The sequence below is a fragment of the Mytilus edulis genome, chromosome 9, assembly GCF_963676685.1.
Source record: "Mytilus edulis chromosome 9, xbMytEdul2.2, whole genome shotgun sequence".
In the NCBI taxonomy this organism is placed as follows: Eukaryota; Metazoa; Mollusca; class Bivalvia; order Mytilida; family Mytilidae; genus Mytilus; species Mytilus edulis.
Genome location: NC_092352.1, coordinates 73,377,404 through 73,393,765, shown reverse-complemented (window position 1 = coordinate 73,393,765; position 16,362 = coordinate 73,377,404). Strand labels below are relative to the sequence as shown.

At 33.6% G+C, this 16,362-nt stretch overlaps 2 protein-coding genes across 2 annotated transcripts; both read right to left on the bottom strand.

The window, feature by feature from the left end:
- Positions 1–7,596: 7,596 nt before the first annotated feature.
- On the bottom strand, positions 7,597–8,832 carry LOC139490173 (uncharacterized). The gene is made up of 2 exons (XM_071277023.1): positions 8,452–8,832; positions 7,597–8,349 (listed from the first exon to the last, which is right to left on the bottom strand). The coding sequence occupies exons 1-2, from the start codon at positions 8,830–8,832 to the stop codon at positions 7,597–7,599; spliced, it is 1,134 nt and encodes a 377-aa protein (XP_071133124.1).
- A 1,709-nt stretch (positions 8,833–10,541) lies between these two features.
- LOC139490172 (uncharacterized) lies at positions 10,542–11,777 on the bottom strand. Its single transcript, XM_071277022.1, has one exon. It carries the CDS (start codon positions 11,775–11,777, stop codon positions 10,542–10,544), a length of 1,236 nt encoding a protein of 411 aa, XP_071133123.1.
- Positions 11,778–16,362: the final 4,585 nt, after the last annotated feature.

Below are 16,362 nucleotides of genomic sequence, written 5' to 3'. Positions count from 1 at the left end.
GGTTTCCGAATGGGTCAGAGGCAGATTTAGGGGGGGGGCAGGGGGCCCGCCCCCCCTTTTCGGGAAAAAATTGGTTGCTTTTATAGGGAATCACTAAAGCGTGACTGGAGCGGGTCCCCCTCTTAGGCAGTCAGTGGGCCCCCACTTATGAAAATTTCTGGATCCGCCAGTGGTTATTGAGTTTTTGCATTCGGAATTTCTACTGAGGTATCTATTTATCAGTGATTGGTTCCCGGATGAGTTTTCGCATTCGGAATTTCTACTGAGGTATCTATCTATCAGTATAATAGGTTCTCCAATGAGCTGTTGCGTTCTGAACTCCTACTGATATATCTATTTATCAGTGATAGTTAAAAAAAAGTTTCTTCAATGAGTTGTTGCGTTCTGAACTCCTACGGACACGGCTGGTAATCTACACACTCAGTACAATTGGTTCTGCAATGAAAACCGTGAGAGGATTTTCCGGTTGTGCTTGATTGGAGTAATTGTCACCGCTTCAAAAGGTATGTACATTTCTAAATCGCAATGTTCTAATTCAACTGATTCAAATATTGAAAATCGGAGAATGCTATGCTGTGGTGAATACTTTAAAGAAGAGATACATGTATCATTTACTGTTGTACATGGAATGAAACTCCTACAAAATCAGTTGCCCCACGAGAAATTGGCGAAAAAAGTGACATTTAAATTTTGAAATGGTTCTATTAACAGACCTACAAGTTCAAATTTAGTTGGGTTTTTTTCGGTCAATGAATATAAATGTCGGTTTTGGCGGCGTTTACGCTGTCCGAAGTTGATAGACGTCCTAACAAATCTAAAAACAACACATTTTCATTATTTCATGCGTGAGGGGATCGGTTCTGATTGAGGACATCGTGAATGCGCGAGGGGACAAGAAATCATAATTTTATATCCAAGCTATGAGTCGTTGAAAGTTGCCTAAATTTCACAGGCACTTGTCTCAGATTTTCAACCCCCTATATACCTTAATATATATTGTTATATTAAGGTTTATAGGGAAACATTTTGAGACAAGTGCCTGTGCTAAATTTTGTTAGATTATAAATGAAAAAACACATTTCTGTGCTTAAAAATCTATGAGATAGAATTTTGACATAAATTGTTGGAAGATAGGTTTCACAATATGTTTTAAGAAAAATTAAAAAAAAAAAATAGTGTCAACGATTTTGTTTTCTAGCTACAAGTAAAAATTAAAATTTTCCCTATCAGCCCAGTATATATTTTTTACGAAAAGAGTTATCCGCCATTATTTGAAAAAAATGATGCTAAAAACACAAAATTTGAAGTTTATTATTTTAATTTATACAATAAATCACCAAGTTTTCTTTATATAAATAAACAGTCTAACAAATCTGTATCCAAATTTGCAGATAGGCAAATTTTTAATTTTTACTTGTGACACCATTTTTTTCTTTTTAATTTCTTAGATTAGGACTAGTAGAACGTGGAAATTACCCCTTAAAAACATTTGTCAACGTCCAATGAAAGCTATCGTTACAAACGAATTGCATAAAAATGTGTTTTTTCAAGAACATTTTAACCAAATTTAGGCATTTTTCAACGACCCACAGCTTGGATATAAAGATATGAGTTCACGTACCCTCACGCATTCACGATGTCCTTATTCAGAACCAATCCTCTCACGCATAACAAAAGGAAAAATTGTTGTTTTAAGATTTATTAAGATTTCTATCAACTTCAGACAGCGTACAGGCCACCCAAAACGACATGCATACCCATTGACCCCAAAAAAACAAATTTGAACTTGTAGGTCTAAAACCATTGCAAAATTTAAATGTCACTTTTTTCGACAATTTTTCGTGGGGCAACTGATTTTGTAGGAGTTTCATTCCATGTGCAACAGTAAATGATACATGTATCTCTTCTTTAAAGTATTCACCACAGCATAGCATTCTCCGATTTTCAATATTTTGATCAGTTTATATAGAAAATTGCGATTTAGAAATGTAAATACCTTTTGAAGCGGCGACAATTAATATTGCTCCACTCAAGCACAACCGGAAAAATCCTCTCACGTTTTTTGATTGCAGAACCAATTTTTCTGCGTGTGTAGATTACCAGCCGTGACGGAGGTATCTATCTATCAGTGATATATTCTCCAATAAGTTGTTGCGTTCTGAACTACTGAGGTATTATATATCTATCAGTGATCGTTTCCTCAATGAGTTGTTGCGTTCTGAACTCCTACGGAGGTATCTATCTATCAGTGATATGTTCTCCAATAAGTTGTTGGAACTACTGAGGTATATATCTATCAGTGATAGTTTCCTCAATGAGTTGTTGCGTTCTGAACTCCTACGGAGGTATCTATCTATCAGTGATATGTTCTCCAATAAGTTGTTGCGTTCTGAACTACTGAGGTATATATCTATCAGTGATAGTTTCCTCAATGAGTTGTTGCGTTCTGAACTCCTACGGAGGTATCTATCTATCAGTGATATGTTCTCCAATAAGTTGTTGCGTTCTGAACTACTGAGGTATATATATATCTATCAGTGATCGTTTCCTCAATGAGTTGTTGCGTTCTGAACTCCTACTGAGGTATCTTTTTATCAGTGAAAGATTCACAAATGAGCTGCCTCGTTCGGAACACCTACATGGATATCTATTTCTCACTGATAAGTTCTCCAAAGATACAGACATATGATATCGGTCAACAAAATCGTAACTATGACCGCAAACTTATGAAGTGTCAATGTACACTGTTCTTTCATGTCACCCACCCTTGGGAGATTTATAAAAGTTTTTCAGTTTTACTCAAAATGTAGAAAGAAAATAGTCTTATTTGTTTGATACACGTCCAAAATACCAAAGTCAGATTTATTTTATTTTCAGTGTCGGAATTTAAGTCTCTATAGTATTGAATTTGGGATTTCGCTGTGTGTTGTGCACGTGTGTGCACGGTTTAACATTAACTAACTTCACATCAGCCGATAGTAAAGTTAGCAGACATTAACAAATAAAGGACTATGTTGCAGTAGCTGCTAAATTTCCTTGCCTTTCCCCATTTTATTAAAAAAACAAATCAACCTGTATATGCCACATTTCATTCCACAAACAAACAAAAAAACAACACCATCACAAAATAGATTTCAGACATGCAGTTATGTTTCATCCTAACTTAATCATATCGATTTCATTTAATCATCAGTTTTCGCCTTGTCAATACACACGAGTTTAGTAATCTGATAACTCAATTACATCTGTTAGTTGTTATAAAAAGGGGAAGTGAAACCAATTAAAACCCACCCACAGGGTGATATGAAGCTTTAATACTGCCAATTTGATTTTATGCCTAAACGATTTAGAAGAAATAAAAGTATCCCAATTATAGAAAATTTTCATGTAAAGGCTGATCTGTTTAATCTGTTTTTTCTGCCTCTAGTTTTGAGACGATTTTCCATATAGAGAAACACAATTTCAACCGAGGCTAAGCCGAGAGAGAGAATCCCAGAATGATGTTATTTTGAAGTGTATAAACAATATGCTTAAATATGCACAAAACGATATGATCACCTTTTATATCATCAGATGACGTTGGATTGGAAAAAGTCCATTAACATTCTAATATTGAAAACGACAGTAATCTACCTTCAATTTTTGTTTTTAATGTAGTTCCTTTAAATTTCAGTGTATATTTTCGTGGGTTTTTTTCTTTGTCTTTTTTTGAACTTTTCATTTTTGAGGGAGGGTATTAAAGTGAAAGATAAGACTTAAAATATACTGTTTGAAAAATAAAATGCTATAATCTCTGGTGGCTGGCTGTAATAGAATGTCCTGTCCGGATAGAGCTTCTTATGGTGGCCGGATGCAGCCATTTCCCCTTTTCGTGTTTTCGCGTTTTCTCCTCTCACCTTTTTAAACGCGAAATCGGGAAATCGAGAAAGGGAAATCGAGAAATTGAGAAATCGAGGAAACGAGAAATCGAAATATTGGGAAATCGGGAAATCGAGAAAGCTTTCGTGTTTTTGGTGTTTTTGCTTTCGTGTTTTCGCGTTTTTGCTATCTCGATTTCTAGATTTCTCGATTTCCCGATTTCCCGATTTCTCAATTTCTCAATTTCGCTTTCTCGGTTTCTCGCGGATTTCCCAATTTCGAGAAAACACGAAAACTCAAAAAGGCGAAATGACCGAATCCGGCCACCATAGCTTCTTTTTGGTGTTTGCAGGTTTTTGCTCTGGTCTATGACTACAAGGTCGTTTTTTGTGTTTTGTAGCTCTTGACAGTCTCATTGACAATCATACCACTTAGTTTAATATTTAACACTTTTATATAGCTGAGAATACGTCTTTAGTAAGCTTAATTTATGATTACCTCTCAGACGCCAAAGTGATTGAAGGGGTCGATTGAAAAAATGTCTATATGTGATGGTTTATTACTACAAAGCTTAGTTTGCAGGCTTCAGTGCATGTGGGGAAAGTCATTTGCAAAACACCTTCCGTAGTTTCAATTTTATTTCCCGTATCTTTTGTATTCACGATTTCCCACTCGCATATAAATTAATAACAAATCAAAAGTTTAAATCTAATAAACAACGGTTTGTAGATAACGTTTATTTTAAAAATAAACATGTAAAATAATAATCGGAGTAAACAGATTGTACTGTTTTCTTCATGGATGATTACGAAGTGTGTCATTTTTATACCATCTGCAACTGTTTGGGGGTAAACAAGTACGCGTGCGCCGTACCGGAACTAATTACGAAATCATACGCCACACGTTGTGAAAAAGATTTCGTCAAAATCAAAGTAATAAGCCTATTATCTAGCGATGAAGCTGTTACGTTAGATAGTGCATGGTTTTAATAGCATTTCCACAATGCCACTTTGTGCAACAAAGTTAATTAAAACCTTTTTTTCCATGTCGTAAGCTTTCAATAGATGCCAAACAACCGTTTGAATGCCGTCAATATTTCACGTGCGGGATGACTTTCAGTGCTTTTCGTTAAAATGAGCAATTATTAGCCGCTGAATTGCATGTTTGAGTAATTATTCGGAATTGATTAGTTTAATATATTTTCGTTAGAAGAGATGACACATTAAGAACGCTGTAACATATTTAATTCTGCTAATTGTTTTAAAGCCACACTTCCGTTGGAATTGTATAGCTAGGTGTTCCGTTCATAATTTCAATTTCAATACAATTAACTTATAAATTGATATTATACCATGTATACGTAGAGCATTTGATGTATATAACCTAGGAATAGTATATGAATATATATATGATCCTGCTATAACACAGTGTAGTAAAAGATCAATCTAAATAATAGTTATTTTCTTTTCTAAAGATTTTTTTTCAAACCACACTTATGTTATTGTCGTTAAAGAGCTACAATGGGCTTTCGACTTTAAAGTCCAGTGGCAAATATCTTGCAAATTCGAAGCGGGTAAAAAACTCTGCAGAGAGGTTCGATGGATTTTGTTGCATAATAACACGACCGTTGCATATTTATGCAATTTAAATTAAACGATATTAATATTAAGTGTATCAAATACAATGTATATTCTAAACTATTTTTTAAAGATTTCCTAGGCTTTGTTATAATTCGTTCTTAATTAAAAATACAAAAAAAGAAGATGCGATATGATTGCCAATGATACAACTCTCCACAAGAGAATGACACAAAAATTACCAACTTCAGGTAACCGTACGGATTTCAACAATGAGCAAAGGCTCATTGTTAAAGATCGCCGGTACGGTGACCTAAAGTTGATAACTTATATGTCATGTTTGTCTCGTTTAGAGAATTGTCTCATTGGCAATCATACCACATCTTCTTTTTATAGTAAGTAGGGGTGGACCTATAGGATTTTTGAAAGAGGGTGTAATTCCATAAAACGAATTATATGTAACGATGAGGCGAACAAAAATTTGGACAATTTTATGCTAAAAATCATAAAAAGCTGGAAAAACATGTTATAATAATCTTTATTTTGCGGTTGAAAGGATTAGTCTGGTTAGTCATGAGCATTTAAATACAATGTACGATAATTTTTATTTGAAAATTCCTGTTAGTTCTTAATATGTGTTATGTTTTATCATACTCTGCTGTACTGTTATATGGGTATACCTACTTTTATGATTTTTTGTCTAATTGTTTAAATGTAAATATATTTCACTGATGTAATTGAATATTTGTAATATTTATATTCTATAAGCTGTATTGCTTACGAATAAAAGATTATTATTACATCCTAAAATAACAAAAAATAAACTCAGATATTGTTGTTTCCTTGGTGTATATACACGAAGCAAATTCAAAGCAAAAGAAAATCGTTATGTATACAGTTCAAAAAGTTTAATTTGTTTACATTGCACGTTTTTATTCTGCAATTTGTCATTGAACGATCTATTAGTGAAAGCCGATTTGTAATTTCTGTTTTGTACCACTTTGAATTGATAATAAAGCCATGATGTAAAATCTCTGTAACCAACAATTAAAACGGCATCTGACTTCATTAAGCCTTTTGTGATTATCAATCTATTTGAAATCAGAGAAGGCGATTTGATATGTATAAACCATTGAAGTCTTTAAATTGTCTTTTCAAATCGAGGTAGAAAAACTGTACGAACAGAAATGCCATTACAAGAAGTATTAATATAGTTACCATTAAGATTCTAATTTATATGGAAAAACAAAACGAACAGGAATCTTATTTCAAACAGAATTAATATGCCATCAAATTTTAAATGTTCCATTTTTAAGAATTTGCAACGCATATTAACTTGAAACATTACCAAACAAAAAAAAAGTAAACTTAGGAAACGCGGCATTTCAAAGTCACAAGAAAAATCCGGTAAATTCTTGCCAGGAAAGCACAAAAATACAAGAGATTTAAGATAAACGCCGAACAATACAGTAAGGGACCGTTGAAAAATGTACATCGTGAAAAACCTTAAAAAATAGTTGACGACGGGTCCAAAAACAGTATGAATTCAAATAATAGTGAGCAAAAAAAAACAAAAAACACAGAACAAGAAAACAAGTCGATTGTCTGACGTCCAGACCAAGAAGAAAGGCTCTGCAAAATAAATGTATGTTTATTAGTTAAAAAATCGGCGCAAGTGAAAAGCAGAACGACGACTATAAGCAGTAGGTCAACTATATGTGAGGTATGAAATGATTGGAAGAGGTATACATGCCATGTTTCATCTGACCTTGACCTCATTTCAATGGTTCATTGGTCAATGCATGCTTAGTTTTTGTTTTTTATGTTTTTTTCTTCTGTACTATAAACAGTAATTCAATTATAATTAGTGTATTGAATGATTGTCTAGCAGAAAAATATATTTATAGAAAATATAGCGAAATCCTACATTAAAAAAAAATGATTTAGACCCGCGAGCCCCCTTAAGTCCGATTATAAACAAAATGCTCCGATTTAAAACATATTTCACTGTCCATTATTGAATATTTACACTCTGGCATTTTGTTGAGAAAAATAAAATGTGCACAAAAAAATGAGGTTTGATTATTTAAATTAAAAAGAAAACAATAAAGATTAAAAAAGAAAACAAAAGTATATTTATATCTATTCATTCATTGTTAGCCTAACAACCAGAAATATGCACTTCATATAACTTTGCCTTTTCTGAACTTCCTACTTCTGTCGAACATCCGATATACAATTGTTCCTCGTTCCTTGTGAAGCAAAGGGAATATGCACTTGATATTCCTGCATCGCCGACGTTATAATGCATAATGAAATGTCCACAGTTATTCAGTATGTGAAAAATATTATTGTTTAATTGTGCCACAATAATATTGTCAGACGGTGTAGTAACAATATTCACTGGATGGAACGGGTTGTCCTCATTATTGATCTCATCATGACCGCTGTAGATCTGTAGGATATCTCCATCTCTATTAAGCACCACAACTCTACCTCTATATTCCTTAGATAACTGATCCACTAAACAGATATTCCCGTTATCTGTACTCGTTATACTGAGAGGATATATGAATAATCGGATGTTGTTTTTATCATGTTCATAGATAGTTTCACGTTCTCCTTTTTTGTTCATCACAAAGATTACTCGTCTTCCCGTTGCAGGCCATGCAGATCCTCCACTCTTAGCTGCCACTATGACCTTACCGTCCTTGGTCACATGTATGGAAATGGGATCTAACGGTGACATATTGTATATGGAATCAGTAAGTTCTCCTGTTTTACCACTGATCTGTTTCAGTACTGATCCATCCGGTACCAGAAGCAAGTCACCAGTCGGAGTAACAGCTAATCCATAGACTTCAATGTTAAATGTCGATTGTACTGTCAGTTCATGTCCTACTGGTTTTACTTTCTGTAACACGTCTTGATCACTTATTCACAGAGAATTGTCGGGACATAAAGATAGATATAACACTCTAGAAATGTCAGTTTGGAATTGTTGAACGATACGTACATCGACTGCATTAGACACAACTTGCAACGATCCCATGATATTCGGTGATATTTGTCCTGAGAGAAACGATATGCTACCGAGATTAGTTTCAGCTATGTTCAAGGCACATGACAGTTTAGAACTTTCGATGAATGATTTTTCAACATCATTGGACAGGACGATATCTTCAACATTTGAATTAAGAAGTCCCTGTAAACTAACAATAACTTTCTCTAACTTTTCAATCTCCTCCGTCTGTAAAGCTCTCCATTTTTTATTTAATTCAGATTTCAAATGATCTGTATATTTGTCGGCTGCATTCTTTACCTTGACATTTTGAGCTTCTATTCCTTGTATCAAATCTTTGTATTTTGCACTGTCCTTCATGTTAACATTCGTCATTTCGTTTTTTATTTTTATCAAGTTTCCTATTTTGTCTTCTATTTTCTTTTGACCGGACTTGAATTTTTCCTTTCGGATATTAAAACCTTTACTTATTTCAACCAAAACATGGCCATTGTGTGTATTTCCAATACACAATGCGCAGACCAACGTATCGCACGACGCGCAAAACATAACACAAGATTGTCCACTATGTATATCGCATTTCAAAACGTTAAAATCCGGTTCACCACGATAAATTCCAATTTCTTTGATATCTATAACATTGTGGTCTTTACTATTTTTCAATTTAGCATGAATTCTGTCCTTGCACTTAGCACACATAAGAACGTCACAGTTTGTGCATTTCCATTTAATTTTAGTTTCTTCTTCACAAAAGTTACATGTAGCAGGAGCCTGTCCTCGTTTAAAAGTTTCGTCTTCACAAATGTTACATGTAGCAGGAGCCTGTCCTCGTTTAAATAAACTCATAAATTGCACGTTTTTATTCTTTAATTTGTCATTGAACGATCTATTAATGAAAGCCGATTTGTAATTTCTGTTAATACCACTTTGAATTGATAATAAAAGCCATGATGTAAAATCTCTGTAACCAACAATTAAAAAGGCATCTGACTTCATTAAGCCTTTTGTGATTATCAATCTACTAAGTATTTGAAATCAAAGAAGGCGATTTGATATGTTTCAACCATTGGAAGTCTTTAAATTGTCTTTTCAAATCGAGATAGAAAAACTGTACGAACAGAAATGCTATTACAACTTACAAGAAGTATTAATATACCATTAAGATTCTAATCTATATGGAAAAACAAAACGAACAGGAATCTTATTTCAAACAGAATTAATATGCCATCAAATTTTAAATGTTCCATTTTTAAGAATTTGCAACGCATATTAACTGGAAACATTACCGAACAAAAAAAAAAGTAAACTCAGGAAACGCGGCATTTCAAAGTCACAAGAAAAATCCGGTAAATTCTGGCAAGGAAAGCACAAAAATACAAGAGATTTAAGATTAACGCCGAACAATACAGTAAGGGACCGTTGAAAAATGTACATCGTGAAAATCCTATAAAATAGTTGACGACGGATCCAAAAACAGTCTGTATTCAAATAATAGTGAGCAAAAAAAAAAAAAACAGAACATGAAAACAAGTCGATTGTCTGACGTCCAGACCACGAAGAAAGGCTCTGCAAAAAAAAATTATCTTTATTAGCAAAAATATCGGCGCAAGTGAAAAGCAGAACGACGACTATAAGCAGTAGGTCAACTATATGTGAGGTATGAAATGATTGGAAGAGGTATACATGCCATATTTCATCTGACCTTGACCTCATTTCAATGGTTCATTGGTCAATGCATGCTTAGTTTTTGTTTTTTAGGTTTTTTTTTTCTGTACTATAAACAGTAATTCAATTATAATTAGTGTATTGAATGATTGTCTAGCAGAAAAATATATTTTTAGAAAATATAGCATAATCCTACATTTAAAAAAAATGATTTAGACCCGCAAGTCCGATTATAAATAAAATGCTCCGACTTAAAACATATTTCACTATCCATTATTGAATATTTACACTGTGGCATTTTGTTGAGAAAAAAAAATGTGCACAAAAAACTTAGGTTTGATTATTTAAATTAAAAAGAAAACAATAAAGATTAAAAAAGAACACAAAAGTATATTTATATTTATTCATTCATTGTAAGCCTAACAACCAGAAATATGCACTTCATATAACTTTGCCTTTTCTGAACTTCCTACTTCTGTCGAACATCCGATATACAATTGTTCCTCGTTCCTTGTGAAGCAAAGGGAATATGCACTTGATATTCCTGCATCGCCGACGTTATAATGCATAATGAGATGTCCACAGTTATTCAGTATGTGAAAAATATGATTGTTTAATTGTGCCACAATAATATTGTCAGACGGTGTAGTAACAATATTCACTGGTTGGAACGGGTTGTCCTCATTATTGATCTCATCATGACAGCTGTAGATCTGTAGGATATCTCCGTCTTTATTAAGCACCACAACTCTACCTCTATATTCCTTAGATAACTGATCCACTAAACAGATATTCCCGTTATCTGTACTTGTTATACTGAGAGGATATATGAATAATCGGATGTTGTTTTTATCATGTTCATAGATAGTTTCATGTTCTCCTTTTTGGTTCATCACAAAGATTACTCGTCTGCCCGTTGCAGGCCATGCAGATCCTCCACTCTTAGCTGCCACTATGACCTTACCGTCCTTGGTGACATGTATGGAAATGGGATCTAACGGTGACATATTGTATATGGAATCAGTAAGTTCTCCTGTTTTACCACTGATCTGTTTCAGTACTGATCCATCCGGTACCAGAAGCAGGTCCCCAGTCGGAGTAACAGCCAATCCATAGACTTTAATGTTAAATGTTGATTCTACTGTCAGTTTACGTTCTACTGGTTTTACTTTCTGTATCACGTCTTGGTCACTTATCCACAGAGAATTGTCGGGACATAAAGATAGATATACCACTTTAGAAATGTCAGTTTGGAATTGTTGAACGATACGTACATCGACTGCATTAGACACAACTTGCAACGATCCCATGATATTCGGTGATATTTGTCCTGAGAGAAACGATATGCTACCGAGATTAGTTTCAGCTATGTTCAAGGCACATGACAGTTTAGAACTTTCGATGAATGATTTTTCAACATCATTGGACAGGACGATATCTTCAACATTTGAATTAAGAAGTCCCTGTAAACTAACAATAACTTTCTCTAACTTTTCAATCTCCTCCGTCTGTAAAGCTCTCCATTTTTTGTTTAATTCAGATTTCAATTGATCTGTATATTTGTCGGCTGCATTCTTTACCTTGACATTTTGAGCTTCTATTCCTTGTATCAAATCTTTGAATTTTGCACTGTCCTTCATGTTAACATCCGTCATTTCGTTTTTTATTTTTATCAAGTTTCCTATTTTGTCTTCTATTTTCTTTTGACCGGACTTGAATTTTTCCTTTCGGATATTAAAACCTTTACTTATTTCAACCAAAACATGGCCGTTGTGTGTATTTCCAATACACAATGCGCAGACCAACGTATCGCACGACACGCAAAACATAACACAAGATTGTCCACTATGTATATCGCATTTCAAAACGTTAAAATCCGGTTCACCACGATAAATTCCAATTTCTTTGATATCTATAACATTGTGGTCTTTACTATTTTTTAATTTAGCATGAATTTTGTCCTTGTATTTAGCACACATAAGAACGTCACAGTTTGTGCATTTCCATTTAATTTTAGTTTCTTCTTCACAAAAGTTACATGTAGCAGGAGCCTGTCCTCGTTTAAAAGTTTCGTCTTCACAAATGTTACATGTAGCAGGAGCCTGTCCTCGTTTAAATAAACTCATAAAAGATTGAAAAAACGCCATTCTGGTCTAAAGTCAGTATGTCTGACTATTTTACTTCCCGGCTATTACGGTTACTGAGTGTCGGGTAGAGGTAAGAACATGTGCATTCTAAAGAAAACATTTAAATACGAACTTTAAATCCATTCAGTAGCATATTTACCTGACGATATAAAGAATTTGGTATTTAGTCAAATCTTAACCGGAAATTGTGATTCTAAAATTTATTAAATGTAAATAACATGTCGAAATATTTAGGCTTGAAATAAATATATTTTTGGATAAGTTAATGCAAGCACTCGAGGTTTATAGTGTCTTATACGATTACAGGTTTGTAATGTTTAACAACCATATTATAGCAGTGTGTAAACACGTTAATTATGAGCTTTGAAAGTCAAGTAGTTCGAGCATTTTTCTGAGTAATTGTTAAAAAAATTCAAACAAATATTCTTTACTGTGGTTAGAATTCATTAGTCGTCAGTATCTATAAATTAACAACTTGTGGTTATATTGATAATTCAGAATCTTCCTTGAAGGTGGCGCACGAATTCGCAGCTAAATAACTCGATTGATGTGTCATTTGTATACAAGAGTTATATTCCTTTGAACTATGAGTCTATGTTTAATTTCATAAAGTCAATATGTTGATTGTCTACCTTGAACAGGGTTATAATTATATCTCATAAATATAGTTTTTTTTATTGAATTTAAAATCGTTACAAAATCTGTAATGTACTAGATTCTCGTATTTTTCATTAGTTTATCAAAGACATTTATGTATATCTATAATTTCTTTTATTTGTTTTGAAATGTTTAAAATTAATATATACCAATTTAAAGAATTATTTTGTTATCTTATAAATATTTTTTTGTTATCTGTAAGTATTCATCATCATTCCAGTCACGTCTCAGTCCTTACAGCTTAACGGACGTGCTGGGTCAGCTCTCCTTTACCCGCTATCTTCGATGAGGGTTTATTGCTAGATGGTCAACGACATACTACTAAGATGACAGAAACCAATCCATGCCGTACAGAGAGACGTAGTAGTTGGCGTACCCGCGTTAACATGCCTCCAAAACCATTGTCTATTATGGGGAGTGTCATGCCGATTAACGTCCGAGGGCTGTATCCTAGGCTGTTGGGTGATACGACCTTCATTTTACTGCCTCACGGCTTTGGTCCTGGTAACGCTTCCTGTCATCTTTAGAACTACGTCCACGATTCATCTGCCAGTACTCCTTCATCGAGGCTAGCGGGCTGCCAAGCTGACCAAACTGGCCCTGAAAGCAGCCGTTAGTGAAGAAAAACATCAAAATAGTAAAAAACCAAAATCAACTCACCAAAACCAAGATGGCGGCCTCCATTCGGCGTCCTTACTACCTGTTCCTGACCCACGGCAGAAAATATTTAAATGCTCATCAATCGCCTTCGGGCACCGAGCCGACCGTGCGAGGGCTGTATAGCCAGTCAAGGTCGTTAAACACTTCCATTTGTTGTAAGTATTCATACCGTGTTTATACGTAAAAATATAAGCTAGGTCAAATCTGCCTTCATCATCACTAACTTTCTTTGAGCGATGAGACAAACTGCTCCAAATCACAGATCACAGGCACTCGTTACAGGACTTCCGGTTAGTGTTTTGAAGTGGTTACACGTTTTTTCTATGTAGCGAAAAAAACTTCTGTTATTAAGGTTTTGCTTGGATATCCCAGCAGGGAAAGTGGAATAAATTTTCGAACTTTGTTGACAGTAAGTGATTTTGAACTATTTAGCAAAATAAACATTTGTAAAGTCGAGTTATAAATGAAATGTATCGTGTACCTTTCAAAGCTGGAGGCACCATAAGGTTATTTTATCATTAATAAAATTCTGACAATAAGTAAATGAATATGGATAAGTTACCGAAGTTTTTATTGAGTGCTATAGCAAGTGCGTGTGATGAATTTAGTACAATAACATACAGTGTACATGGTGACAATGAAAAGGCAAGAATATCTATCATGTTTGCAAAATCTGACAATAATAAACAGATTAAACGCAAATCGGGCGCTGCATCGAGAAGAGACAATAAGCGTTTGCGGGAATATAGCGAAAACAATAGTAAAATACAAGTTACACATTTAGATACATTAGACAATATAACTGCAGAAAACGAAAATGAAATAACTAGTATTAGTAATGATGAACCCAGCATGGATTTTGAAAATGAACCCGTTTGTGCCTCTGAATATATTTCAAAACAGTGTGGTGACAATATAGAACGATCGACTATAGATATAAATAGTGACTTGCCTAACCGGTTTATTGACTTACCTATAAACCAGGTAGATCCAATAATAGATACACATGAAGAGAAGACAAAAGTTCCAAAAATAAAACACAATAGAACAGTTATAGATAAAGATAACGGAACGATTATTAATAAGGAAAAGAGTGATAAAGATAGTGTTACTCCGCCACAAATATTACACGAACGTTTTGGCAAAATTGTATTTAAAAAAAGTCGAGCTGGCCGAGATTTATTAATAGGAAAGGTTCAAAACAGGGAATTGTTGGTAGTATATGAAACGGACAGAATGCAGATAAGAACGATGAATGACGACGATTACAACTATAAACATTATGAACAGTTGGTTTTAAAAGAATTCGAGGATGTGACCGAAACCATTTTTTGGAATGATACGGCCAATTATGGAATTGAGAAAATGATTAACTATGTAAAAAAACATAATTTATAATGTATTATTTTATTTTTTATTTGATAAGTCTAATGTGAGATAGGGATGAGTGAACCTAGTATGACAGAGGTTTTTTTTGTTTTTTTTTTTATTGTTGTGCTTTTAATTGATTTAAAAATAAGATATAGACAATGCAATATATTTCCAAGGAACGTGTCATATTTATAAAAATACATAGCATTCATAATTTTGCGTTACTGGAATGGATATTGCCAGCCGTATATGCGTAATGTGAATCTTTGACTTTAAAGAGACATTTTTACAATTATGGAAAATATTTGCTTTAGATATTAGATTTGATATGTTTAATAACTATACATTTGTCTGACAATTCTTTGAGATAATATTTTAACCGTGTGTAAGATTATATATATAAAAAAAAGGGAAAAAGGAGAAAAAAAGAAAAAAAAATGAATGATAGAGTAAGAATGAGGAAGCCAAAGAGTATAAGGACTTGATGTTTTCCATTACATATGTAAATATTGTAAAAATGAGATGATGAGATGAAGTTGAATAAATATATACAAGATAAAAAAAAAATAAGCAAGGTCAAATCTGCCTTCATCATCACTAACTTTCTTTGAGCGATGAGACAAACTGCTCCAAATCACAGATCACAGGCACTCGTTACAGAATAAAACTTTCCTTTGTTATACCTTAATATACCATTAAGTATAGGGGGAAATATTCTGAAACAAGTGACTACGTCACAGAAAAAGCATCTTCCCAGTATTCATGAAATTGCTCTCTTTTAAAGCCATATCCTGGAAATTATTAAAAAAAAACACTTTTTTCCTACTTTTAATTTGAGGTACAATATGCCGGTGAAAAACATTAATTGTGCTATCAAGAATACACTGTTTCAAGTTGTGGTATGCATCAAAAACTGTCCAATAGCATTCGTCATTCTACTCGTAAAGGCATTTGTTTCTAAGATCGGTATGGTGCATACCATTATGCCAGAACTCAAATGAAGCAGAAAGCTCATGTAACTTATCTGCTTTACTCGATCCCTTAAGACAAATACATGAAAGAAGTGTAATAACGCCTATAGTAACACAAACATAAAAAAAGTACATCATAGCCACCATTTTATTCCAGAAGCTTCTAACTGATGCCGAATGCTAGAGTGTAAGATTGTAATTGGGACCTACCCAAAACAATTAGAACTTTTCTGAAAAAGACTTTAAATGAAAATAGAACTATATCATCTTCCTATAATGATTGAATGTTAGGAAAATTGACCAGAGTTATCTTACTTTAATCACAAAGAAGGGAAAGCAAACAATTTTTAATTTAAGCCTAATTAACATTAAAACAATTTTCGATAAACAAATAAAGTTATCTTATTGAATTATAAGGACTTTGTTAGCTAAAT

Excerpts from the sequence above, each read along its gene's own strand:
- LOC139490173 (XM_071277023.1), bottom strand. The coding sequence starts at position 8,832 with ATGACGAATGTTAACATGAAGGACAGTGCAAAATACAAAGATTTGATA. Across the intron at positions 8,350-8,451 it reads TTGTGTCTAATGCAGTCGAT|AAAGTAAAACCAGTAGGACA; the intron begins GTACGTATCGTT and ends GACGTGTTACAG.
- LOC139490172 (XM_071277022.1), bottom strand. The coding sequence starts at position 11,777 with ATGACGGATGTTAACATGAAGGACAGTGCAAAATTCAAAGATTTGATA.